The 25944-nt window shown below is 44.0% G+C and overlaps 1 protein-coding gene across 2 annotated transcripts; it reads left to right on the top strand.

Annotated features, from left to right (window-relative positions):
• The first annotated feature begins 1793 nt into the window (after nt 1–1793).
• LOC118254676 (24-hydroxycholesterol 7-alpha-hydroxylase) lies at nt 1794–25261 on the top strand. 2 transcript variants are annotated; one of them, XM_035560141.1, is made up of 12 exons: nt 1794–1973; nt 7817–7952; nt 9276–9450; nt 11057–11206; nt 12042–12135; nt 13594–13692; nt 15531–15621; nt 16651–16784; nt 18051–18146; nt 19819–19907; nt 23312–23399; nt 24476–25261. In XM_035560141.1, exons 1-12 carry the CDS (start codon nt 1794–1796, stop codon nt 24545–24547), a joined length of 1404 nt encoding a protein of 467 aa, XP_035416034.1. In that variant the 3' UTR covers nt 24548–25261. The 2 variants fall into 2 exon arrangements, with proteins under 2 accessions (XP_035416034.1, XP_035416036.1); XM_035560143.1 differs by lacking the exon at nt 1794–1973 and adding an exon at nt 8100–8275 and having other exon boundaries at nt 7837–7952.
• The last annotated feature ends 683 nt before the right edge of the window (nt 25262–25944 follow it).

The raw sequence follows: 25944 nt of genomic DNA, 5'->3' as shown, positions 1-25944 counted from the left end.
GAGGCAGTTTGTTAGTGACAATCGTGCCACCATAGTGGCTGTGTCCTCCTCACGATAGTTCTGTCAGTAGCATCTCTTCCTTTGCCAAATCTTTCCCAGGAAGCAGAAGCTAAAAATTGAAACAAACAGAAAATAACTACCGTCTTCACAATGTTTTCAGGGCTTGTCTCACCTGTGCATAGAGGTCACTTCAAACTCCCTGCTTGGGTTGTGCATGTAATGAAAATATCCTCCAGTATTACACCAGTATACATGAGGAGGCCCTGCTTGAGCTGGGGGTTGGCCCAGATGACCTCCAGGGGTCCTGGAGCCTCCCTTCCAACCTCAACCATTCTGCGATTCCCTGATTACAAGGCTTAAATCTCCAGTCTCATTCACGTTGCCCTTGTGCGTTGACTTCGCGTTGCCCTCTGCTGAACTTGATGAGGTTCTCGTCAGCCCATTTCTCCACCCTGATGATGTCCTTCTGGGTGACATATCCCAGGTCTATCAGCCACTGCTCCTGGTTTTGTACCACCTACAGACTTGCTGCGTGTGTTCTCTGTGCCACCACCCAGGTCACTGATGAAGACATTACACGGTAGTGGTTCCAGCATTAACCCCTGGGGTGCACCACGCTTGCCCTTACGCTTGCACGCTTGCCCGCTTGCACTTACCGGTCCGTACTTCATCAATATGGGGGCGGGAGACAGTGTCAGAAGCCTTGCTAAAGTCAAGGGAGACAGCATCCACTGCTCTCCCCTCTACCGAGCCAGTCACCCCAGCACAGAAGGCTTTAAAAGATGCCTGGGATGGCTGGGATAAATGGATGTGGGAGATCATGGAGCGTCTCTTTTCCTTCTACTAGCTGGCCCACGCTTCAGATAACACAATCTATAATAATGATATATATTATTATATCTGATAGTAATATATCACAGAATCGTCTAGGTTGGAAGAGACCTCCGAGATCACCTGGTCTGACCTCTGACCTAACACTAACAAGACCTCCACTAACCCGTATCACTAAGGGCTACACCTAAACGTCTTTTAAAGACCTCCAGGGATGGTGACTCAACCACTTCCCTGGGCAGCCCATTCCAATGCCTAACAACCCTTTCAGTAAAGAAGTTCTTCCTAATATCCAACCTAAACCTCCCCTGGCGCAACTTTAGCCCCTTCCCCCTCATCCTGTCACCAGGCACGTGGGAGAACAGACCAACCCCCACCTTGCTACAGCCTCCTTTAAGGTACCTGTAGAGAGCGATAAGGTCGCCCCTGAGCCTCCTCTTCTCCAGACTGAAAAATATACGATACTTAATAGTGTGTCCAGCGCCTGAGGAGCAGATAAAGGCTCCAGGTGCTGACCTAACAATTCAAAACCTACTGGTTGCCCCCGCAATGCTGCTGCAAGGCCAAAAGACAACATTTTAGAGAAGTCCGGTTGGTTTCTTCGTGTGTGCAGAAGCAGCAAACCAAAATTACGTGCAGAATCCATTGAATATAAAAAAGCACTGCAGCAACCCCCCAGCACATCTCCCCAGTGCAAAGTTCGGGGATTTGGCACAGCAGCATCCAAGTTTTGCAAGCAGCAGAGCTGGTCCTCATCCCGGAGCGGCGGACAACTTGCTCTGCCTTTTCCACAGCCGGGGCTTGTCCGCCAGGCTGCCCCCTGCTTTGTCACCGTGTCTCCGTGGTGGCGGCCAGCTGGCCAGGTTGACACAAGAGCCCCTGTTGAGCAGCAGGGACAATCCTGGCCCTGCCGGCTGCTGCGGCAGGCGGAGCAGCCGCTGCAGCAGGCAGCGAGAGGCAAAATGGCTCTGGCTGTGCTCTTGGCAGCGCTCCTGGGACTTGTTGTTATTGTCAAGTGGTTTTTGTTTCAGCCGAGAAACCCGAGCTCCCCTCCTTGCATCGGGAGCTGGATCCCGTGGGTCGGAGCCGCGTTCCAGTTTGGGAAAGCTCCCCTGGAGTTTATAGAGCAAGCCAGAAGCAAGGTAAGGGCTGCGGCGGCGTGTCTGCCTCTGGGTGTGTGCTCTTCCTGCAGGGGGGGAAGGCAAGGAGAAACTTGCGTTGGAAGTTTCAGCCTGGCAAAAGCGATCAGTCCTTTCCTGTCCCGCGTTGTAAGGTCGGGAGCGTTGAGCTGGTGAGGGCTGGGCTGTGTGGCAGGAAGCCTGCGCAGCCACGGGGCCGATCTCCGTGCTCGGATCGTCCTGCTCGGACTCGACTCCGCTGCTGTTTTGCTTGCGCAGTCTGGCTACGTGTTAATCGTGGTTTCAGATAATTCAGGCAGCCCCGTGGCAGATGCTGGGACCAGGAGACTTATTATTTTTGTACCTGAAGTTAGGGGACATTTCTCAGCATCAGCTGGCATCCCACAGCACACAGGAGAGGCACAGGCACTCCGGGCAGGCAACTTGTTCCATCCTAACAAATGTACCAAAGAAGGTTGGGAAGATTTACCCACGGAGAACATGCCTTTCTCTATGTCTGTCTGCATAGCGAGAGCCTAAACAATTCGTTTTGATTAGATACCTAATTTCTAGACAGCTAATATTAACTGACATAAAATCCATCTTCCTCTTTTCATTTGGTGATGTTGTCACCTGCTACTGATGCAATATTTTCAGCCCCAGGTGTTCAGTACTGAAGGACCACACAGCCCACTACTGGCAAACACGATCTAAAAATGAAACTGCTCTAAGATCCTGAAATTTGACAAAAGTATTAATAAACACTGGATGCTTAAAATCTGCTTTCTTTTTTTTTTTCTTTTTAACTATTAGATTTTGTATTTATAAATGCTTCTTTACAGCTCTGGGTGTTACAAACTCAGGGTGTAATAAAGCACATTGGGTGCACTGTAGGGTTGTACTAAAATGTTTTTCTTACATCTTTTGTCTATGCATAGCATGATCAGTAATTTGTTCATTCATCCAAGAGCAGAAACTTAGGACTGAAACCTCACCCAAGCCCATTCTCCTGCATTTCAGGAACCGTGTCATATAATACTTTAAAAAAAATGATCAAGCCTCACTTGAAAAACTGTCATAATACTTCTTTGACTCTTCTGTTACGAGGCTATTAGAGCACCTCCTTGTTCTATGGAAAACATATCCTGGTGGCAGCCAGATTAAAACTGTCATTTCCAGTGCAGTCCCCTTTGGGGACAGATATTTTACGATGACGTAAGCTTGCTTCAGTTGCCTTTTTTTTTTTTTTTTTCCTAGGAAGCTTTTCACAAAATCTCTCAGATTAATTTTTTAAAACAAACCAGACAGAAGAGTCCTGCTTGGGGGTTCATTTACAGCTTGAATGAGCAAAACTTTTGCACCTTAAAGAACGTGTTGAAGTACAAACACACACTTAGTGGCCCTGGCTCTGCTGAGTTTGGTGTTGATCTCCCTGGGGCCCTGTAGGCCACGCTTGGCGCTGTGGCAGCTCCTGCTCTGCAACACCTGAAGGACTTCATAAACCCAAGGGCCAGCATTTGTTCAGACAGAAACTAGAACAAGAAACAATTGTAATGAAGGGAAACTTGAGATAAGGCAAAGGAGAAAGAGAAAGCTTTTTTATTTTTTTTTTTCTTTTAATCTCTGGCTTAGCACCTTTCTTTTGAGTGTTTCCTTAGTCCAGCAACTCAAGTCCTCCGGTGTGGTGACCTCCCTCCCTTCCCATGCTGAGGCCAGGACAGACAAGCCTTTTCCTGCCTGCTCCTTTTTAAAGGACTAAGCACTGCCGCACAGTGCGGCCAAATAAAACAGGTGCTGCCTGCCAAAGGGGTTGTTAACAGGCATTACAAGGGTTGCAAAATACATCTGCAATAGTTTCAAGCTCCGTAATACTGCCAGAAAAGGGTTAAGTGTCCTTAGTACGAGCAAGCTGAACACGAACAAGTCTGTTCAGAAACAGGCTTCAGGCAGTGCGAAAGCTCCCCAGCTGCGTAGGATTGGTACTGTCAAAGGAGACTTTCACAATTCGAAGCTTCCCCCCCGGATTAATCCTTCAGCCTGCCACAATGGCACTCATTTCTTTTTCTGTCCTGAAGGGTTAAATGGTCTTACTGGTGTCTTATTTTGTGCCTCTCCTTCCTTGCTTCTTCCCTCAGGTCCTGGGGCAGCACACCAGACTTCCTTTGCTGCCAGTGTGCACTTTGCTTGAAGTTCACTGCCTCCGTTTTCCTCCTGCAGAAGAGTATGTGGGCTGGGAGAATTGTCATTTTTTCCCCCATGTAACACCAGTGGCTCTAACAAAAGCAAAATTCCCCGCTCTAATAAAATATTTCATCTCTGGTCTATTAAAAGATACCACCTCTTCCTCCTGAAGCCACCCGACTTCAATTTCAAACACTGTTTTGTGTGGTGTTCTCCGTTCACTGGGAGTGCCTCGGAGACCCTAAATGCAAACGGGATTTTCATCTTGCTTTCTCTGCCTCTGTTTCTCAGCAGGTCTCCTCCTCAAGCCCTGTTTCACCCAGAGCGCGTAGGTGGGAGCGCAGTGGTGGCAGGCAGTGCCCCTGCTCCGTCGGTACCTGCCCGTAATGCAACAGTGGTAAATCCAGACCCGCTCGGCAGCTTGCTCCAGCAGCTGATTCTCTTACATGAGAAAATGAGAATAATTACAGCAGGACAGATGACAAGTCTGTTTATTCAGGTGTCTGGCAGAGCAGTGGCCCTTGGTAGATGCACACTCAGATGAGCGTACGCCGCCTTCTGCTTTTCCTTCCAAATTTCTGACTGTCGAGAGTTTAGGGACTTGATAGGCTGGAATTTGCATCCAAGTGATCTAGCTGTGCTAGCCTAACCCGTTTTGTTACCCTGTGCATTTTGGCTTCCACAGCATCCCATGGCCCTGAATCTGTAATTTAACCAAGCACCACATGAAGAAAGTATTTTGCGTAGCTTTAAGCCAGCTAGCATCTCGTAGGTGCCCACTTGCTTTTGCAATATGAGAAACTGGGAATCATTACTCTTTTCTTGAAATTGCCATACTTCTGTTCATCCTGCTGTGCATCCCTTCACATTTTCTATCTCAATATATCCTGTCCAAGATGGAATGGGCAGAGACACTTGTTAAATTAAAGGTGTGGGCACAAGGTTTAGATGCTTGCTGCCCTTCCTCCACTCCTTTCCTAGGAGGATGAAAGCTCTAATTATCACTTGCATAATAAATCTCAGAGTCATGTCAGAATGTGATTCTTCTGGTACTTCTGTGATGTTCATCTTCATAGTTTGCTCTAACTCCCAGACATCTTCAGACTACCATCAAACTTTTCATTCCTTCTTGTAAGCCATTTAGTAAAATGTTTAAGGCCACCCGTCCTTATCTCTTCCTAGAGAGCACTGGGCTCTCCTCCAATACATCCACTACTAATTCTGGTCTTCACTAATGCTTGTAAAAATTGGAGGAATACTGAAATTGGAATTGGAGGAGTGCTGTGAAGCTTCCCAGCTCCTCCCTCAGGAGTGTTTTAGGGAGGTCTCACATTTGCCTAGCATTCTGCAGGCACTGGGCTGATTTAACAGATCAGGTAGCTCTGCAACTGCATATTTCAATCCTTCTGGAAAGTGTGATATGTGTTACTGATTTACCTGGCACTTGGTTACGTAATTGCAAGCCTGTTCTATTTAATATGTTATATTTAATACTTCCTTTGAAAAAAAGCCTCAGTACGTCACCCCTAAAGAAAGGTTCCAGGGTGAAACTTGTCTCGATCTGACACAATTGCGAACTGATGTTTCTCCCTCATATGGTTTCTTTACACCTTGAGCATTTATCAGACTCTGCAACACGCTGGGAGACTCCTTGCGCCCAATATGTTCAGAGCGGTGTTTACTTTTGGGGGGAGTTTGCCATTAGCAGCTTGATCCTCAGGCTTTTTTCGGTCTGCTGTATTTTAATTTTACATTTAACTTATCATGTATTATAGTTATCTGTGTTTTCCTGTATGCCACAAAATTCTGCTCTCTGAAAGATGTGCCTTTGAATGTCCCCTATCACTGTGCTGTTCGACTAAGCTGACTTGTTCTGGAGGTCCTGTACAGAGCTTTCTAATTTTAATTGTGTTTACTACAGGTTTTATTTGAACTACTTGAAATAAATTGCAGTAGACTGGATGGGATTTAACACCAGGTTGTTTGTGTAGGTGTGTACAGGTAAGCTTGGTGTCTAGCTTTACCAAGGGGCAGTGGACATGTACCTCGTCCTGTCCAGTGGAGCCTAAGGGCAGTCCGGCTCACTTCTCCAACAGAGGTGTGCTGTAGCTGGTGAGCTGAATCAAGCTTTAGGATCCTCTCACCATGTAGACGAGATCTCCATCAACTGTGATGGGAGCTTGAGCATCTTACTCACATGTAGTCACCTAAAATACAGAAATGCAGTGTCCCAGTCTTAAATAGAGAGAGTGTGACTGTAATTGAATAATTAAGTTCCGTTGGAGGTAGTTACTAATTCAAATTTTATTTTATTTGAAAATTAATTTAAATACATTTTAATGTTCATTTTAAAGCTAAAAAAAAATATCATATTTAGAAAGAAGCAAGCCCAGTGACTCCCTGACTTTTGCCAAGCCTGATGCTGAGGACATGCTGTTATCCATGAAAACAAAAAAACACTTAGTAAGCTAGCTGATATTAAAACAATATTTTATTTATCATCGCCCAGAGAGTTTAAACAATCTTTCTTTCTTTAATAATTTACAGTTGAAGGACACAATCAAAATTCAAATGATGTCAAGAGGAATCTTTTTCTTGCCTTCAAAGAGCTTTTGATGGAGCCCGCTTTCAAGTACACACCCAAATAACAAAAGACATGGTTGAAGTCAGTGACATTAGCCATGTGGGCAAAGTGGATTCAAAGCTTTTCAGCACTCCAAACAGATAAACAGAAAACTTTTTAACGCCCTTGTCAGCATTTTAGCCTGCAAGAGAAAATCAAGTTCCTTGATGTGGCTAGAGACTTTATGAAAGCCCCAAACCACTCAGTTTGTGCAATAACTTTGCCGAAAGACTTCTGTGCAGACAAACGTCAGTGCTGGGCTTTTGATTCCTATCCAAGGCTCTCGCCTGTGAGCAGAAATCACTTTCAGTAAGGAAAAGACAGAAAAGATGCTTCATTTCCTAATTTTGATTTGTATGCCTGAATCTGACAATCCAAATAGTTGGAAGTATCTACAAGTATCAATGATCTTTGTCATAAGGGAAGAAGTTGAAGGGAAAACAAAAGTCAAAAAAGCTTCCCTGAATATATGTCAAAAAAAAGCTTCCCTGAATATAAAGCTTAACAAGCTCCAGCTATTCTGCTCAGAGTTTGCTGACTTTTTTGATTAATCGTTAAACACCTTTACAAGAAAGATACCACTGGTATTAGCAGACCCTTTAAACTAGGAAAGGAAAAAAAGAAAGTTAAAAGATGCAGGAATGGGGAGGTTTTGTTACAAAATCATGGATTGAAATAGATAGGATGATGGGGTTTGTGATGTGGGTACTTTGCTGTGGCAGCCAAGGGATGCTAGAGATACTCCGTCACTTGGTTCTTTAAATCCAGGTAGGCCATATTGTTTGAACTGTAGTGTAATTCAAACGTGACATACTGCTCTCAGGGAAGGAACCTCTTCTGCTCCTCAAGAGGTCAGGCAGGCACCTGTATGTCACCTTCTGATCCATAAGTCTGCAGATTTTGCTCAGATTCACGTTCGTCTTTGTGCACTGCCGAACCAAGGTGTGCAGAGAGCCGAAAGGAGCAGCTCCTCTCCCCTGACCTCCCTGCAGGCCTGGCCCCTGCCGGAGCTCCCTTCAAACGTCTTAGCAATAAAGTAACACGAAGTCTCTCTCTGTTCCAGCACGGGCCTGTATTCACGGTATTCGCTCTGGGAAAACGATTTACTTTTGTGACTGAGGAAGAAGGAGCTGAAGCCTTTTTTAAATCTAAAGACTTAAATTTCGAACAGGCAGTACAACAAGCTGTTGAGAATGCAGGTAAATGAGCTCTTGCTCTTTTTTTTTTTTTTAATGGGAATCAAATCCAGTTGCCCAGGAATGTTAAAGGCCCAGTTCAAAGCCCATCATCTTTTTGATCATGTCTTAAATACCTGTCTTAACCCATGACCATGCTCCAAAATTCAGGGGAAATGGAATTCCTTCATGTAGCTCCAGCACTGCAAGTCTGCAAAGTGATTTGGGTTCAGTCACAAGGATTCAAAGGTTTCGGAACCAGGGACAATCATTGTCTTATCATCAAGCAACGCCTCTTGGAGATCAGGTCCTACCCTGCAGCCAGACACTCCACTCATGCGTAACAGGTTTGGAGCAATAGTGCGTTGTCCTCTCACTTAATTTGCAAATTAGTTTGTCGCAATGTTTAGTTGTTACCCTGTAGTACAACAGTCGTTAGAAATGGATGTGGTATATATCCCATTGTCAATGGCATATTCCATCAGCATGTGTCCTCATATCTGTGTGGAATTGCACTGACAGGAATTACTTTAAGTAATTTGGTAATTTGGGGTGTGAAATGAGAGAGAAACAAGTGGGCAGAGAGACTAAAGCACAGAATCCCCAAAGCTGGAAGGCACCTCTGGAGTTGATGCAGTCCAAGCCTCTGCTCAGGGCATGGTCACCTACGGCAGGTTGCTTGGGGCCGTGTCCTGTGGGCTTTGGAGTATCCCCACAACCTCTCTGGGCAGCCTGTTCCTGTGTCTGACCACCGCCACAATAAAAAACTTTAGGTTTCAGTGGAATTTCCTGTATTTTCACACGTGCCTGTTGCCTGTTGTCCAATCACTGGGCATTTCTGAGAAGAGCCTGGCTCCATCTTCTTTGCTGCCCCCACCATACATTTATATACGTTGATGAGGTCTCTCTGAGCCTGCTCCTCTCGAGGCTGAGTGGTCCCAGCTCGCTCAGCCTCTCCTTGTATGACTGGGAGGATGTGCTGTAGCGGGAAGACCCAAACTTTTTCTCACTGGGTTCATTAATTTCCATTTCAGCTGGTTTTGTACATGTACAGAGTGCGTGTGCATCTCTGCACATCCCCACTGAAGCTGGGGGAGCTCTGTTGATTGCTGATTCTGGGACCGAAGCCAGAGGCAAGAAGATATTACACAAACTGGTAGAAACAAGGAGGTTCACCTAAATCTTTACAGGGTGAAAACGAATGTTTCTGGGAATTTCACTCCAGAAAAATGAGGGTTAATGCACTTAGAGTCACAAATTGCATGTTTAGTTTTTCATTCTTGTCTTTCGATGAATATCTACTTTGTCTACTTCCCAAAACACGTTTCTGTTTCTTTTTGTATTCAGTTTCTGTTCCTGCAGAAGCCTTTTATCAGAATCACGGTACCCTGTACAGCTTGATGAAGGGAAAAATGGGTCCTTCTAATCTGCAAAAGTTCACGGGCACCTTGTGTAGGGAACTGCATGAGCACATGGGACACCTGGGCACCAAGGGCGCAGGCGACCTGAATGACCTGGTGAGGTAAGGGAATTTACGGCTCTAATGCGTGGGCATCCTGAATGGGAACAGAGGTGTTACAATAAAGCAGGTGGAGCTCAGGCTATCAGGTTGTAGGAAATCTGTCAGGATGCTCATCACTCCCAGCTAGAAGAAACATTTGAATTACCTGTTTTGAAGAAATAGCACAGCATCTTCCAACAAGTCTTGTTTCCCCAAAAATGGGATGAAAGCTTTACGTGTTCATAAAGAGCAGACCAAATGCTTTATCTTCAGCAGGATGAAAACTTTCCATGTGAGCCAAGCCCTGCCCTGTTAAACAAGAGCTTCTCAGATGACTTTGTGGTGCTAAAACTTCATCCTTCATGTGAAAAAAATCCCTTAACTGACAGTTTCGTGTGACAAAAACACAGCTTTTAACTCCTCCTCCTTCCTGAGTAACACCTGTACCTTGCCTGTCCGTCAGGACTACCAGTTGAGCATTGCCTCTGGCTTGGAGTTGTCTCTAAAACTTCACATCCAGGTTTATTTTGTTGGCATAATTCTTTTTCTGCATAATACATTTAAGATACAGATTTTTGCTGCAGCTAAAACACTGAGCACCTGTCAGCTCCCTTACTGCAATTTGGATTAATGGGGAAGAAGGTGGGGAAAAGGGACTTTGAAACCTCCCAGCCCTCGGTCCCAGTGGTCTCAATAATGGATTGCAAACCCCCTCATCCCATGATGTTCCCCCTCTGAGCTCAAAGTCAGATCTGTTTCTTGTGAAAATCTGACACTCATCAAATTGGTAGCGTGCTACACCACTGCTTGTTCTGCTAGCATCGGCTCACCTTTGCTTGTTATTCTGTGATTCTATGATTATTTGCCCACCTGAATCCGTCTGTGGGCTTTTCCCTGGGCTCAAGTATCCGAGGGCAGGGACGGACCTGTTCTATGCCGTAGCAGCACCTGCACAGCCCATGGGCCACAACAGTTGCATTCGTAGAGCCAGCAGGTGGCTCCAGCTTCTCTGTGATCTTTAGAAGAGCAAGAAAGAAAAAGCTCTTGTCTGAAATACACTTTCAGAAGTAGCTGGAACCCAGCAAAGACTGCGTAAGGCTTTTGTGGAGCTACAGTACAGATGAAGGGGCCTGGGAAAGGAGCTCGGGGTTTGCAGGATAAGAGAGGAGCAAATTGGGAAGGGGTGAGACAAAAAGAAAACAGAAAAGCGTCATTCTGTCCAGCAAAACTGCAGCCAAAGGAAGGATTTCCCTGGGTGTCTGGTTGCAGAAGGGGTTGTGCAATGCCCAGGAAGTCCACAAAGCTAACCTGAAATGAGGGATGGTTACTGGAGAGAATGGGACCTCAGCTCCCAGAGCCTTTCTGCCACTGTTCAAGTGACCAAATGCCAGCTGTTGAAGTTTGGCCACACTCAGGGGACTTCCCTGAGGTCTGTGCATCTCCCAGCCCCTGCTTAAAATCTGTGACAGCTCTGAGTGAGATGCGGACTTTGTGGCAGCTCTCCCATGCTGTCATGGCACAAGGCCCCCAGCTTCTTCCCTTGCAGTTGAACGCTCTGCATCCTGACCTACGGCTGCTCCAGGAGCTCTCCCATCACCTATAAGTCACGGGGATCTTGTCCTTGCAGGCACGTCATGTATCCAGCAGTGGTGAACACTTTGTTTGGGAAAGGCGTCTGCCCGACAAGTCAGAGCGAACTCAAGGAGTTTGAAGAACATTTTCAGAAGTACGATGAGGACTTTGAATACGCCTCTCAGATGCCAGAGTGCTTCCTGAGGTAAGGGAACGGGGCTGGTGCCTGCGGTGTACCCATTGTGGGCATTTTACTTGCGGGGATATCAACCATGAGGGACGTTCTGCTGGAGGGTGATGCGCTGTCTTTAGCTCATCCTTGGCTCATGCAGGCTTTCAACTGGATGCCTCAGAAAAGTCCTGGCCTGGTCCGATCTATTTCTCCTGGCACAAAGCGGAGGCAGCCTTGCTCAGGGGGCAGAGTCCAGCTGGACCTGGCAGGGAGCAGCAGACCTGGGCAGAGGGCAAAGGGCTGAGCCTAAATGAGACTCCCAGGCTGAGGGGATCTCCAGTGAGGCATCTCTCTGCTCTTTCTCACACCTCCATTATTTTGTTGGTGGTCTGCCCCCAGCTTACACAGGAGCACCATGGCAGAGCTGACCTTGGGTAGAGGCAACCAAAACCCAAGGAAAGAGCTTGCAGAGCCTGTCAGTGCTCTCGGGGCCGTGACAGCACCTTGAGCACCTTGCAGTCACCTTCAGAGAGAACTGAGGATGCTCTAAAATGAGACCTTTATTTTCTCGGAGAGGATTGTTCTTGAAAACCTTGACCTAAGCGATGTGTCCAAAGTCACAATGAAACCTCTAGTGGAGTAACTGTGAAAATCCAGGGGTCTCGAGTAACAGGTCCTGGCTATGAAGGTCTCAGACGTGCTGTTCCTCACATCAGTCAACACCGCTGCCAGGCAGACTGACCATTCATCAACTGGCTGCTGCCTAGGGGCTCTTGGAAAGAAACCAAGGAGTCCTTCTCATGGAAAAGGAAACGTTGGTTTGTGCTGCCTCGGTTAAGTGCTTCTTGTTTGTTGCTTTTCTTTACAGGAACTGGTCTAAATCCAAAAAATGGCTTCTAAAATTATTTGAGAAAGTAGTGTCAGATGCTGAAAGGACCAACCCTTCAGAGACCACATCCAAGGTAAACATCCGAGGCTATGAAAAAAGATGACTTTGCTGCAGATTCTGACTGAAGGAATGAAGGGCAGGATTTATTTCTGTACTGGGAGAAATGTACCAGCCATGTCAGCTTTTATAGATATTCCTTAACTGTCCGGTATTGCTGTTACCTACATAGGTCAGACCCATAATTTTTGAGCCCCACTCCTCAATTTAGTTTGCTTCCTACAATTCTGAGGCTTGACATCTTTAGGGAATTTTACACCAAGGGATCAGCACTATAACCCATAGCTAGCCTCTGGTATCGCAGTTACAGCGAGCAGTTGAAAGAGGTGAGGGAAAGTCTCTTTGGTTGTTTCTCTGAGGGCACTGGGCTGTGAAATTTCAAAACCTCACATGTACTATTTTAAACCTTGGTGTAGACTGATTAGATCCTCCAGCAGCCAGATTAGTAGGGAAAAAAAAAAAGATAACTGGATTGAAAGCCAAGTACCCTAAATATTGATTGTGTCAAAGCTGTGATAAGTTGTCCCCCTGGTTATTCTCCTTAGCTATGGCAGGAATTCTGTCAATACGGTTGACAAGTGTGAGGGCGGACTGGCCTGGGAGTCTTGATCAACTGAATGGTTACAGAACAGATCATTAAACAAACCAAATTTTATTTAGACTTTAAAAGCTTTACATACCATGTTTTCTTTTGTAAAATAAACCAGAGTAATGGAAAGAAACAGAGGGCTGGAGAGGGAACGGTGGGAGGTAAGAAGGTGCAGGAAATAGGAACCACATACTGAGCGTCATAGGGAATTTGGAAAAAGAGTGGTCGTTTTTTTATTCAAGGTCAGCCTTTTCCCTCTGAAAACCAGACAAGAAACTTTGTCTTAAATGAATGGTTGGCTTACATTTAAAGAAATACTATAAGCAAAAACTGGTGCTAGAGTATTACACAGTTGCTATAGTTTCAAAGAATATCAAGCTATTAAAGTCCCTGGTCGCTAGCAAAGCACCTGGAACTCGGGGGTTTGCTGATAGATCAGACCATCTCTTCATAGCAATCACTTCTTTGGCAGGAACAGAGAGAACATCTTCATTTCCATTCATTCAGTTTGTTCAATCCAGTTCGTAGGCTCTTCAAAAGACAGGAGCAGGAATTAAAGAAAAAAAAGTTTTCTTTTTTCTTTCTTGCACATGCAAGCAACGATGGAGAGTAAGGAAGTAAGATTCCCTGAAAACTTTAAGAAAATGGGGGGCAGTGCAAGTATTCAGTAGGGATTCACATGGTGCCTTGACTTCTTTTGGCCCTCTGCCTATGAGTGAGTCTCACTTTCATCTCTGTGCTTTGTGACTGCAAACAACCCATAACTAACATTATTTCTCTGTGATAAAGGAGTCTTATGTCATATCCTTGAATTCTGCTAAGCCCTACCCTAAACTAGATTTTAATATGTTTTTGGAAATATGATTATTATTTATTTTGTAACAGACTCTACTGCAGCATCTCCTGGATAATTTACAAGGAAAACATCTGGCTCCCAATTACGGTCTCCTAATGCTCTGGGCTTCCCAAGCAAATGCTGTCCCTGTAAGTGCATCGGCTAGAAAAACACCTTTCCTGTTCAAAAGCCTGCATTTGGGAAGCAAAGAGTTTGAACCAGAGGTCACACACGCTGCATGTGTTCCAAGAAGGGATTATCACACCCACGTTCATCGCTACAAATATACTCAGGTTGCAATGTCACAGAAGCAATGAGAAGAAAAGCTCTTCCCGTACTATTCCTAAATTATAATCCCCCTTATCATAACATTTGGGGAGCATATATCTCATAGCTATTAAGATCAGAATCTTCAGCTGTGAAAAGCATCTAACTCCATTTTGAAACACTGTGGCTGTATTATCTATTTTAAATATTCTATGTAAAGAATATCAGAAGCATAATATAGGGTAACTTCACCTGTGTGTAAATCCTTGAGAAATTTGGGTCTTCTGCTTTAGAGGATCTGCTGTACAACTTCCAGTGTAGTTTCAGGGGAAGAAAAACAACAGTTTGATTTTACCGCCACTTAAGTTTTCTCTATGTTAGAAATTGATTTGATGGATTAATGACACAGATAGGTCTATGTTAACAAGGCCAATATATCTAACACAGCTTAGGCTGACCAAAGACATTTATAGGAATTTCTCAGATCAAAAATCCATAGCAGCAAAAACATCCTTTATTTACCATGACTACTAAGCTCTTTCCAGCACAGTTATGCCCTTTACAGATGCGACTTAGAAAATGATAGTGAGTTATTTTTATATGTACTCCTATCGGATATATCTGTGGGCTTTGTAGATTGGGTAATGCTACAATTTACCCCAATGGAACCTCATCCATTTCAGTGAGGTTTCTGTAGATCCGCATGTTGGTACAAGCGCAAGGCGTAGCCTGCTGTCTGTTATCAGGATAACTGACATTCCTTCCATAACACTATCATTACTTACTTCTGTAATATTCAGCTCTAAATAGACATGCAGATATTTCGCTGTTTCTCAGAATAGTCACAAGCCACTGCTCCGGTGACTGACACGATGAAAAGAAGCCTTTCACCTTCCAAGGGGATTTTTTAGAAGCAAGTTAAACGCTCTCATCTGAAACAATTTAGTTCTCCCTCCATGCAGTGAAGGCAGTGTCCAAGCTCTGTAGACGAAAACTGAGCTACCGGATTTGTGTTGCAGAAGGAGAGCTGTGTCCACGTGGCGCTATTTGGGAAATAACAGAGTTCTCAGCCCTCACCAGCACAGATGGCCCACGACCAGGTCTACGTGCGGGCTGGGTCGCCCGCTGGCTCAGCAAGGGAGAGGCTCCTGGCAGTGCTACAAGGCCTTCTGGTTTCATCCTTTTTAAGAGGATTTACTCTTTTCCTAAATTTCTTGATTTTCAACTTTGGTCCCTGATCGGTTAGCAAATTATTTCTAAAGGGGATATACTACTGCTTGTTTTGATGATAATTAAAACTTTACCTGTTCATTTTAGTGTGACTCACTGTGACAATGCCCTGCAAATTATTTAACCTCATTTCTGTTAATATTAGTAGGAATTTACTATTTTTTTTCTGTTCATGCAGCTAAATCTAATCACATACAGTGATTTAATAATTCATTTTAACACCTAGTTACTTGAAATTAATGAAAGGATTCTGTGTTTCAAAGCTCAAAGCCAGAGCTATATAATGCTCACTGAAGATAATTACACAGCAGATGACCAGACCTAATCTCCCAGGATCTGAGCCTTTAGATGTACAGCTCCCTGTGTGTCCCAGCCACAACAGGCAGATCCCAAAATTGCAAATGTTTTCACCTGCCTCTGATTTGCTGCAAAGATACTGTAATTCTGTTCTGTATTCCTGAGTTAATAAAGTAATTTCATCTCTGTTTAGATCGCATTTTGGACCCTCGTTTTCATACTGTCTTATCCTTCCATTTACAAGAAAATCATGGAAGACCTGACTTCTGTTTTTGGCAAAGCAGGTAATAAATCAGATTATGTCCTTCTGGAACCTCAAAATGATTTATTCCAGGTTGGCCCAGCACGCAGCACGCTTGGTCAATGGCTGGGAGTAGTGAATGTTGCTGCTAAGGGTACAACCAAAGACATGGGGTCCAGCTCTGAGTGTTCAGCAAATGCTCATGACTTATTTTTAAGCAAAAACAGCTTTGGTGTTAGTAAGAGAAGGTAGGAAAAGAACCATGTGTACCTGTGTCTTCATTCTACACCGATCCCTTAGACTTAGTTTTGTATTAACCAGTTTCATGCTTTCGTTGTGCATCTTTGATGGGGTCAGATGAGGTCTTTCAATTCAGTTGCTTTTCATTGTGTGGTATTCACCAGAGTTGCAGCTATTCTGTGGAAAACCAGGCCAGGAACTGTTCTCTTCTCTCTTATCTGAGGCCAGTTTGACCAGCGTGATTCACTGCCACATGACTAATCTCTTTCCTTCAAAAAATAGTCACCTGCTGAGTGCAGTCATTCACACATGCACTCCCCTGAACCATGCTTAGAGTTTCTTGGAAGACTCCTAGCTGACATGGGTCAAAACCAAATCAGGTAACGTGGATAATAAACAATGAGGACAATCATGAACTAGTACTTAAGCCTGTCTCCTGGCTCTAATTTATTTTCTAGTGTTAACAGGCCAAGAGTTCGGCCATGGCTCCTTGTCTTGGTGCTACAATCCCTGAGATTTCCATTCAGTGTCCTAACAAAGTACTAAAAAAGATCAGGGATGCTTAACTTCCCATATGACCTCTGTTAGGGCTCTTCTAACCGGTGGCATAACTACAGCTACCACAGACACATTAAATTATTTTCAGAGGCTTTTCTTACCAATGTTGGGCTGTTTATTTACTTAGAAATGTAAAGAAAATTTCTGGTGAAAACAAGGTCCTAAAGTCTTGAGGTACACCATCAGAAGGTCAAAAGCAATTCATGTCAGCATGTATCAAAACAAGCATGAAATACAATTTTTACACAGAGTCTTCTTTCTTGTGCCACAACAGGTAAAGATAAAATAGAAGTCTCTGAAGAAGACCTTAAGAACCTCCCTTTTATTAAATGGTGCGCTTTGGAAGCCATACGGCTGAGGTCTCCAGGTGCAATCACCAAGAAAGTCGTAAACCCAATAAGAATTCAGGTGAGAGTTGGGGTTTTTGTTGTTGTTTCTTTCTTTGTTTCTTCAGAAGGGTGCTTCAGAAGGGTGCTTTATGATTCTTCTATGATTCTTCTGGAGAAGAAGAGGCTGAGGGGGGACCTCATCGCAGTCTACAACTTCCTCGCGAGGGGGAGTGGAGAGGCAGGTGCCCTATTCTCCGTTATCACCAGTGACAGGACCCACGGGAATGGTGTTAAGCCGAGGCAGGGGAAGTTTAGGCTGAACATGAGGAAGAGGGTCTTCACCGAGAGGGTGGTTGCACACTGGAACAGGCTCCCCAGTGAAGTAGTCACTGCACCAAGCCTGTCTGAATTTATGAGGAGATTGGACTGTGCACTTAGTCACACGGTCTAAACTTTTGGGCAGACCTGTGCGGTGCCAGGAGTTGGACTTGATGATCCTTATGGGTCCTTTCCAACTCGGGATATTCTGTGAATCTATGATTCGAGAAAGATCCCTCTTAAAAGATCTAGATAAAATTAAGATAGTAGAGATATTCCGCTGTCTCACATTATATTCTGTTCGGCTTAACAAATTTATTCATCATCGTTAATTTAAACATTATTAACTTAAGTGTGGTTTTGCTTTTCTTGCTCACAGTCTTACCTTCAGCTATGAATTAAATTGAAATTGAATGGAATTGAACTGAGAGATACAGTGCTGAAGGTATGCTAAACAGGAACCATATACAACAAATACAGTAGAAGGAACCATAATTGAGTAACTGGTAAAGCTCCTCTTCTGTTTGTTCCCTTCGTTCAGAAGGAAAGTGCCAGCAATCAGGAGTCTAACAAATAAATGCTTGAGGGAAAAACACTCTTTTAAGGAATTGGCGCTCTTGCCCATTTAAGAAATGAAGTCCCACGGAGATCTAGTGTCACACAAGGCTTTCTATGAATTTCTTTGCATTTTGAAGGAGATGCTGAACAAAAGATTTAGAAAAAAAAATAAGTTCACATGGTACAGTCATACCAAGAAGCAGGAAAGACAGAAATAATGTTTCTATTATTTCTACAGTTGAAAAACTAAATCAGAACAAAAACAGCCTTGCCACATTCTCCACTGTTTAGGCCTCCCTTAAGGAAAAAATGGCAGCAGCAAGAAGCTTCAGACGTGTCATAAGCCCACCATGGCTTTACCACCTGCACCAGGAATTGCTGCTAATGGGAGAGATGTACTGAGGAGAGATTGCTTTGTGAGCTGAACCCATGATTTTCTCTTTTCTTCAGCTTTTTTTCTCCTTTTCAGAATTTCACCGTCCCTGCAGGTGATATGTTGATGCTGTCTCCGTATTGGCTGCACAGGAATCCAAAATACTTTCCTGACCCAGAAATGTTCAAACCTGTAAGTTGTCACTCCTACTGTGGGTGTTTTGCTGTCTTTTCTCTTCTTCACCTATTTCACAACAAAAGCACGGGGACAAATTGGCTTCAAGTTGGGTATTTCCCACCTGCTGGAGGGTGGCCTCACATACAGAGAAGATGTGCACAGACAGGAGGGGCCTCTAGGGATAAGCAGGACTTCGAAGTTCGGTTACCTGTTCCAGATAATATTGCACCGCTTTGTATCACTTTGGTCTTGATTCAAAGCCCACCATAGAAGGACACCACCGACTTCAGTGTGGAAACAAGGTCCAAGTCTTCTCTCCGTGGCATTTGTTTGTATAGCTCATCTCCATGTACTTACCCGGGTTCATTGGTCCTTCCAGTCAGATGATTTCTGGTACGTATTAGCTCTGCTAATTTAGTAGCTCATCTAGAGTTTCTTTCTTATTATCCCACTCCAGGTGGCCGTGTGGGCAGGCTTGTAGCTGCTCTTTTTAGCACCATCCTCTACAGAGCAGTTTGTCTTTTTTTAGAAATACATCAAGGAGTAATTCAAACAAAATTCCCCTTCTAGCAAACTCTTCACCAATTTGAAATCCCTCATACCTATTCCTGCATCTTTGAAACCCCGAGTAGAAACCCTGATGCAGCAACTTATTTCTCTAGTAACTTCCTTCCTAAAAAAACAAGCTAGCTTGTTGTTTAAAGCTTGTACTTCTTCCACGGGGAAGGGCAGTTACCCTTGGATATTGTCATTCCAAATTGTATTGCCTTGTTTCATCACCTCAATTTTTTTTGTGCTTTTATTAGATTTTCATGCTAACAGATTTCCTCTTCAGAAAGCTCTAAACAACCCAAGCTGAAAAAAGTCCAAGATAAACAAACAGAAGATTGCAGCTTCTCTAAGGGCTCCATCAGAAGCGTTAGCCACAAAAAACTTAGCGAAGTTACTCAAAGGCCTTGCTAGAGTTGTGCTGAGTTTCTGGAGGCTGGCATAGTTTGCACCCAAAATTCAAGAAATGTACTTCTGTCAGTGTCAGTCCTCCCAAACTTTAACCCATCTTGCCTTGCTCCTGTTGTTATTCCTTTTTTCTCTGGAACACGGAGCCCTCTGGGCACAGACAGGCTCTTTTTGTTAGTCGTGAATCATTTTCTCACACACTGCCTTGCACCTGAGAATGGAGCTGGGTAATCCTCACATTTTTCTCATACACCTTGGATTTTCCTGTGCACAGCACCTGAGAAATGGCTTGCCTGAAAGATGTGCACGAGCCCTCTGTGTGCTGTGATACAGCTTGGTGGCTGAGGAAGGGCACTGGCTGAACAGCTGCTTTGAACGTGTGTTTATTGAAGAGGAGGTCACATTTTTATGGGCATGTCAATAGCTCAAGAAGTGGGATTCAGAAAAATGGGAATGTATAGGAAGAATGCTTTTTAGGGGGGATTTTGAAAACTTTTCCAGCACTTTGAGACAGCTTAGTATATTTCAAATGGGACCATCATTTGTTTCCCTGAGTTATTGCTGACTTTTGAATACAGACTTTAACGCTAACAGGTTGAACTCAAAAAATGGCATTACTGCAACTTTGTATTGAGGATTAGCTGTTCAAGGTCATTTTTAGCCCGGAGAAATAAAGTTAAGCTTTATTTATATAAGGCTGATTTGGAAAAAAAAAAGTTTCTTCCCACAGGATCGTTGGAAAGAGGCAAATTTAGAGAAGAATGCTTTCTTGGACAGCTTTGTGGCATTTGGAGGAGGGAAGCATCAGTGTCCAGGAAGGTCAGTGAAACAGCTGGGGTTTATTTATTCCCAAACCCTGCAGAGAACAACCCTCTTGAACTGGGCTCCCCTTACGCTTGGAGATACAGTGTTTTCATTGTTTTGCTTTGTCAATGTTCTAATGTTCAGTATTATCTGGACCTTATTTAAACTCATTTGAAAGTGGTTTCATTCCTGGAAAAAGCAGGTTAAGCCACGATGTAAAAGCAGAACCTGAGACTAGTGTACCGAGGGATATTCCCTGGGGAGAAGAGCCAAGCTCTGTTGCTGCTGGAGGCACCTTTTCATCAAGGGAGTAGTTCCATGTACAGATACGCCAGTTTACAGACACAGCAGGCTTTTAAGTCACCATAAACCACTTCCAAACTAACTTAACGTTTCTCTGGTCTGAGCCTCTCTTTCCATCCTCCATGCCATTGCCATCTTTGCTAATCTTCAAATGTCCTAAATGGCTCCTCTCTGTTTAAGTCTCTTGTCTTTCCAGCAAGGCCCACGCAATTGTACGATGGCTTAAATTGCAGATCCTGTCTCCTCCATTCCCCCAGCAATGCCAGCCTCAGTGCTTCCTGCATTCCTTCTGCTGTTTTCTCTGTGGTCCCTCTTCCTGGAACAAATCCCAGGGAGCCAGCTGCTCCTTGTTTCTGTGTTAAAACATCGCTTTGCTCAGTTCTCTGCCTTCAGAACTTGGTCTGCTCTAGGCAGCAAATAACCAAAAATCCTTAAAACAGGTCGGTTTAATCGAAGAGTCCCACGTGCAGCAAGGAAGCCAGAGGGTGTTGGAAGGAAACAGACTCTTGAATCTGTACCCTATAGCAGGCTGGACATGAGTCTCAGATAAACTTTGTGAAGACACTGTATACATAAGCAAAATGAATAAATCTGCATCCACTCTTTTGGCTTGACAAAGTAAAGTCCTCACTCACTGCTGTAGCTCCGTGGCTTATCCAATATTCCTGAGCTAAATACGAGCTGAGCACAGCCTCATTCCCTGCAAGGGCAACAGCAAAATTCACAAGAGGCATCCACAGGTACAGGACAAGCTGCAAAATAACGTTTCTGAAAGCTGCTTTTTTATATACACTGACCTATTTCTTTGTTCAGGCTGTTCTCTGGACTCTGATAACAGCTCTAAAATAAATGTGTGGTTCAAAAGAAAATGATAACATTTCTACTTAGACAATGGATGAAGAGTCTTTCACTTGCTGATAGACAAAAAGTTCTTTCAAAGCCTTTGGCAGGCCACATGATATCACACACCTCCACACTCTTCCGTAGTGATTCTGAAATAATAATAATGTGGTAGTCCTGGAAGAAAGGAAATTAAATGAAGGGATGTTTCCAGATCCCAGTTTGCAGATGTCCTTGGTATAACTGAATGAAACAATGTTATTTGAGGTTTCATATGAGTTTTCATTTAATTCAGTACTGTTATTTATAAATGAAATGTATTAAACATTTCATTTTCTCTACATATTGCAAAATCTTAGCATGAAATTAAAAGCTAATGTAATTGAACTGAAAGCTAGAAAATAACTTGTTAAATAATCTAGCAAACTGACATGGGAAGAGCTCCCACAAAGCCATTTCTGTACCAAAGGGAAAAGTTTGGTGGCAGTGAAGCTACCAGTCTAACAAGACTTTTGTCTAACCAGGAGACTGTTGCTGGTGCTTATCTTGCATGGATCCGTCCATTGTCTCTGATGTTACACTGACGTTATAAACCCTTCAGCACAAGGGCTGTGATTTCATTCTCAGACTCCATTTACTGCAAGATCTCAATGCCCAGCTGGGCTCCTGGGCTCCAGCACAACCCAAGTACACAGCAGTGCACTGGGGACAAGACTTGAGAAAGTGCATCTTTGTCGGCCCCCTTGTCACTAAATAAAGCAGGAAGGCATCTGTGACTCAGAGCTCCTAGAGGAAAACTGCTTTAGGACTCGGTTATGAATATGAAAGGCAAGTGGAGACTAAAGGGCATTCAGCTGCAAGAGAGCTCACGGATTGTGCTCAGTACGACATGGACAGGGAGAGAGGGATGCACTGGGACGCTGCAGTCCTGCCTCTCACTCCTGGTTTCTCCTGAGCTCTCCCTCTGGCTGCCCTCAGACGTGTGTGTTACCATCCCTCTGCCTCAGCATCTCTGCAGAGAGGAGAAGCAGCAGCAGCCTGTTTGAAAAAGCACTGTGAGATCTCAGGGTGGGGGGCAGGGGCAGGACCCCAAGCATCAGGAGCCATTGCAGCACCGTGCAAACAGTGCAGTGACTGAAAGGAGCCCCCTGTGCTGGCACGGAGTTTGGGCCAGCAAGTCCTGCCTGGCCGGAGCTGGTTTCCATTCCTGTAGCTCTGCACTGCTCTCCCCTGAGCTCAAGGTCACCAAGAGCTCCCCATCTCAAGGTAATTGCAATGTGAAATCACAGAGATAATTTGGGTCTCAAGCTACGCCAAAACAAACAAGCATCCTCCGAGCACGGGGCAGCTCAGTGTGCAGATCTGAACGACTCTGCAGGAGTTATCTTGGGTCTCGTGGGACTTACTAGCTCCCTCGTCACACCTGCCGGGCCAAATCCAGGCGGATGCCACGTGCAGTCATGTGCTCTTCTCCCCGGTGAATTCCCCAATAGCTTTTATATCCAAGTTTTCCAGCATCTCTCAGACAGTGGAAAATAAACTGTGTAGAAGAGCAAGGCACTATGACTATTTTAACTAGCTATTTAAGACATATGGCTAAATTCTGCAAGTGAGTAATCCCCTGACCTGGCACAGGTACATGCAAGTGGCCGAACGCAGAAAGTTCTTGTACGTGTTGACATTAAAAAATAATAGCTGAGAAGAGTTTATCTGTAGTTATCTGAGATCTTCTCTGCACTAAGAGCTTTCTGAGCATGTTACAGAAAAAAAAAAAAAATCATGCCCTTGGGTTTCATGCTGCATTCTAATGCTGACACATTAAGTAACAACTCCCGCTGTCATCTACTCTGATGTCATCAGGCTCCCAGCTGTATTATATAACTTTATATAGCACAATTAGTCATATAGCCTTTTCTATATTTGACTGGCTTCTCACTCCTAGGAAGTTATTTCGAGTCAGCAAGTGTTAGAAGAACATAAATGTTTACACAGTGGAAAAAACCCTAATGATAAGGAGCTGTTTTAAAATAGGGTGTCAGAGGGATAGAGTCGCTCTAAAGTTTCACCAGAAAGAAGGGGCAGCCGCTACATTCATGTTCTGCCCTGAATAGTGAAGCTGAACAAAGCCACAGCTTTTTTTCCTACTGCAGATGTTTATCAGCAGATCTAAGGCATGGAATTTAAAATGTGTAAAAGAGAATCTCTTTCTTCTCTGATAATAACACAAGTGTGGTCATCGGGCTGGATATCGAACATTTTTCTCTCTTTTCTTGCAGGTGGTTTGCTATCATGGAAATCCAGTTGTTTGTTGTGCTGTTCCTATACAAATATGAATTTGCGCTTTTGGATGCGGTACCAAAGGAGGTAAAAGATCCGTGCGTTTATTTAGCATTCCACATCCTTATGTCCTTCATTCACCGTGCTCAGCTGAACAGCCATTCTCGACTGTGCTTCTTTACACTGAAGCAAAATGCTGAGAGAAACATTTAAAAACATATAGGAAATAATTCGCTCTTCACTTTTATTCAGAAAACCCAGAGTAACTCCAGTGGTCCAATGGGGCTGTGCTGTCTGTACAAGAATGCACCCCTGAGAGTATTTTGTCTCATTCTTGCCTAAACATTACAAGAGGTTTTATAATTACTTTCTGCCATTCACAAAGCCAATGAATATGGAACTGGATTATTAATACTTGAAGCAGGCATGAAAGCAGATGCAGCATTCTCAGTGCTCTTCCGTTACATATTGAGTGGTGGAAGAAAAATGATTAGGGTAAGACTGCAGGAGCAACTGTAGCAGAGAAAGGTTTTACCATTAAGAGAGAGTGGCATGGTCACTCCTCTCAGCAGCAATTCCCTTTCCCATTTGCAAAGTGTCCTTTCCACTTTCCAGAAATCGTGGTTCCTCACAAACACAAACTGCTGTGGAATGGACGTGTCCGCTGTCGCAGCCTAAACATGACACACATGCCCTGTAGCTAAACTGCCAAGGAGAAGAGAGAGAAGTTAAGAGTGGTCTGGGCTTTGTTAGCATTGCCCTTTAGGCTGGAAGTCGAGGAATTCTTGAAGAATGTGAGAGGTTGAGCTCACATTCCCACCAGAACAGGGCGGAAGGTTGCCTCATCCTGACTGGTGGTGCGTTGCCATCCCAGCTCTCACTGGAGTTGATTGTAAATTGGGTTTTCACCCACAGGCAATTATGCTGGTGAAAATGTCCCAAACCATTAGAGTTTCTTAAGATCTCACGTGTCATTCTCTGTCAGAGGAAGTGGAATAAAAGTAAACGAGTGGCTTCAGCAAAGCCAAGAAATACTCTCCGTAGTTGGTCTTGACTGTTTAAGGCCAAAGCTCCAAGAACATGGTAATATCTTAATATTAAAGCAAGGTGATAGCTCCGTTAAGTGAACTGACTTCATGTTTCTACCGATCCTCTTTTTGCAGAGCCCTTTACATTTGGTGGGGACACAGCAACCCCTGGCACCATTCCGGGTCCAGTATAAATGCCGGGCATGAAAGCAGCCCAGTACAAACTCACCTCGCTTTGCCAGCCCCGGCTGGATGAACGCACCGCTGAGCTGATTCTGTACCCTACGTGTTCAGATAGGTTCTCTGCCATAAAAGTTCTCAATTTCAACTTGGAATGCTGTACATACTCTGTGTATGCCATGACAGTACAGTCATATCTGGGCTCTTCTTCCTGATTGCCTACCTCCTAGTATTTAAAAATTAAGCTCTCTGCTGCATTCAGAATTTGTGGGCCAAATCATGTGCATACTTTGCTAGTCTAACTGATACGCTAAACTTACCCAGCAAACATGCAGGACAAAAAGCTGCTACATTTGGAAATCCAGCATGGAAGTTTTGTTAGAACCGGGAGAAAAAGAGGTCCCTTATGCCAGGTCACTGCTTCCTGCGGGTTTCTTCAAGCCAAGGTGAAGGTGGTGCCTCAGGCTAAGAAATCAGTGGTAACTCTCTGTGGTTCCCTGGCTTTGCTGTGCACAAAAGCCAGGAAGGTGCTGAGCAGAGACCTCTGGATCAGATCCTTGGCCACCATAAAGTAGCATCACTTATGTCCTGTTGCTTGTGTAGGTCATGGAGGATCTGGCCTACCCCGCCTATAACTGGGGCCAACGTATTGCAAATAAAGTGCAATGGTAACAGAACAATTGCAAGTGTGAGAAGTAACTGGGGTGTTGTTCCACTGGAGCACCTAACATTTCACTGAGCTTTATTTGCTCCACAGGATTCAGATCTGGACCTTGCATAAATATGCAATGAAAGCTTGATCATCATGTTTGGCTTCCAATGCAGGGATTGCAAGAAAAGCCATCGCTGTTCTTCAGATCGCTTGTCTGAGCTCTAGAACATTTTTACTTTTGACACAACTTACAGAACAACTTGCACAAATCTAAAAAGCTGTAATCCTATAAAGAACACCTAGTAAAAGTTGTTCAAGGAAGCTGTCAAATAAGTTCAGATACCAACACTTTTAACTGCTGTCATATTTCATATACAATAATAGCGGCCATGTATTTTTAGTCTTTCAAGTAAAGATTATTCATCATTTGAGAAATATTTGTAAAAAAAACACAAATGGACTTTCAGAAACACTTGAAACTATGTGAATAACATCCATAGGAAAATAACTCGTTTAAATCATGAAATGATTGGCTTATCTCAGTTACAGACACGACAATTTAACAAACTTTAATGATTTATGTGTCTGGAAAACGATTCATCCAATATTTAATTTAGCTTATAATGCTTAACTCTGCAGGAGTTGCACTCTTAACTGCTGTTTCAGAATTGCTCTGGTAACTGAGAACTATTCTCTTGGTTTTCATCAATGGTCATTACCCAAAAGTATGTATTTTAATTCTAACATTTGAAGATGTCCATAATATTTGTCC

This window comes from Cygnus atratus, chromosome 3, assembly GCF_013377495.2.
Source record: "Cygnus atratus isolate AKBS03 ecotype Queensland, Australia chromosome 3, CAtr_DNAZoo_HiC_assembly, whole genome shotgun sequence".
Lineage (NCBI taxonomy): Eukaryota > Metazoa > Chordata > Aves > Anseriformes > Anatidae > Cygnus > Cygnus atratus.
Note: the sequence above shows the minus strand (reverse complement) of the source record. Positions and strands in the feature narration are given on the sequence as shown.

Coding starts and splice junctions, on each gene's coding strand:
- LOC118254676 (XM_035560141.1), top strand. CDS start 1,794: ATGGCTCTGGCTGTGCTCTTGGCAGCGCTCCTGGGACTTGTTGTTATT. Junction 1,974..7,816: donor TAGAGCAAGCCAGAAGCAAG/GTAAGGGCTGCG, acceptor TCTCTGTTCCAG/CACGGGCCTGTATTCACGGT. Junction 19,908..23,311: donor AAGCATCAGTGTCCAGGAAG/GTCAGTGAAACA, acceptor CTTTTCTTGCAG/GTGGTTTGCTATCATGGAAA.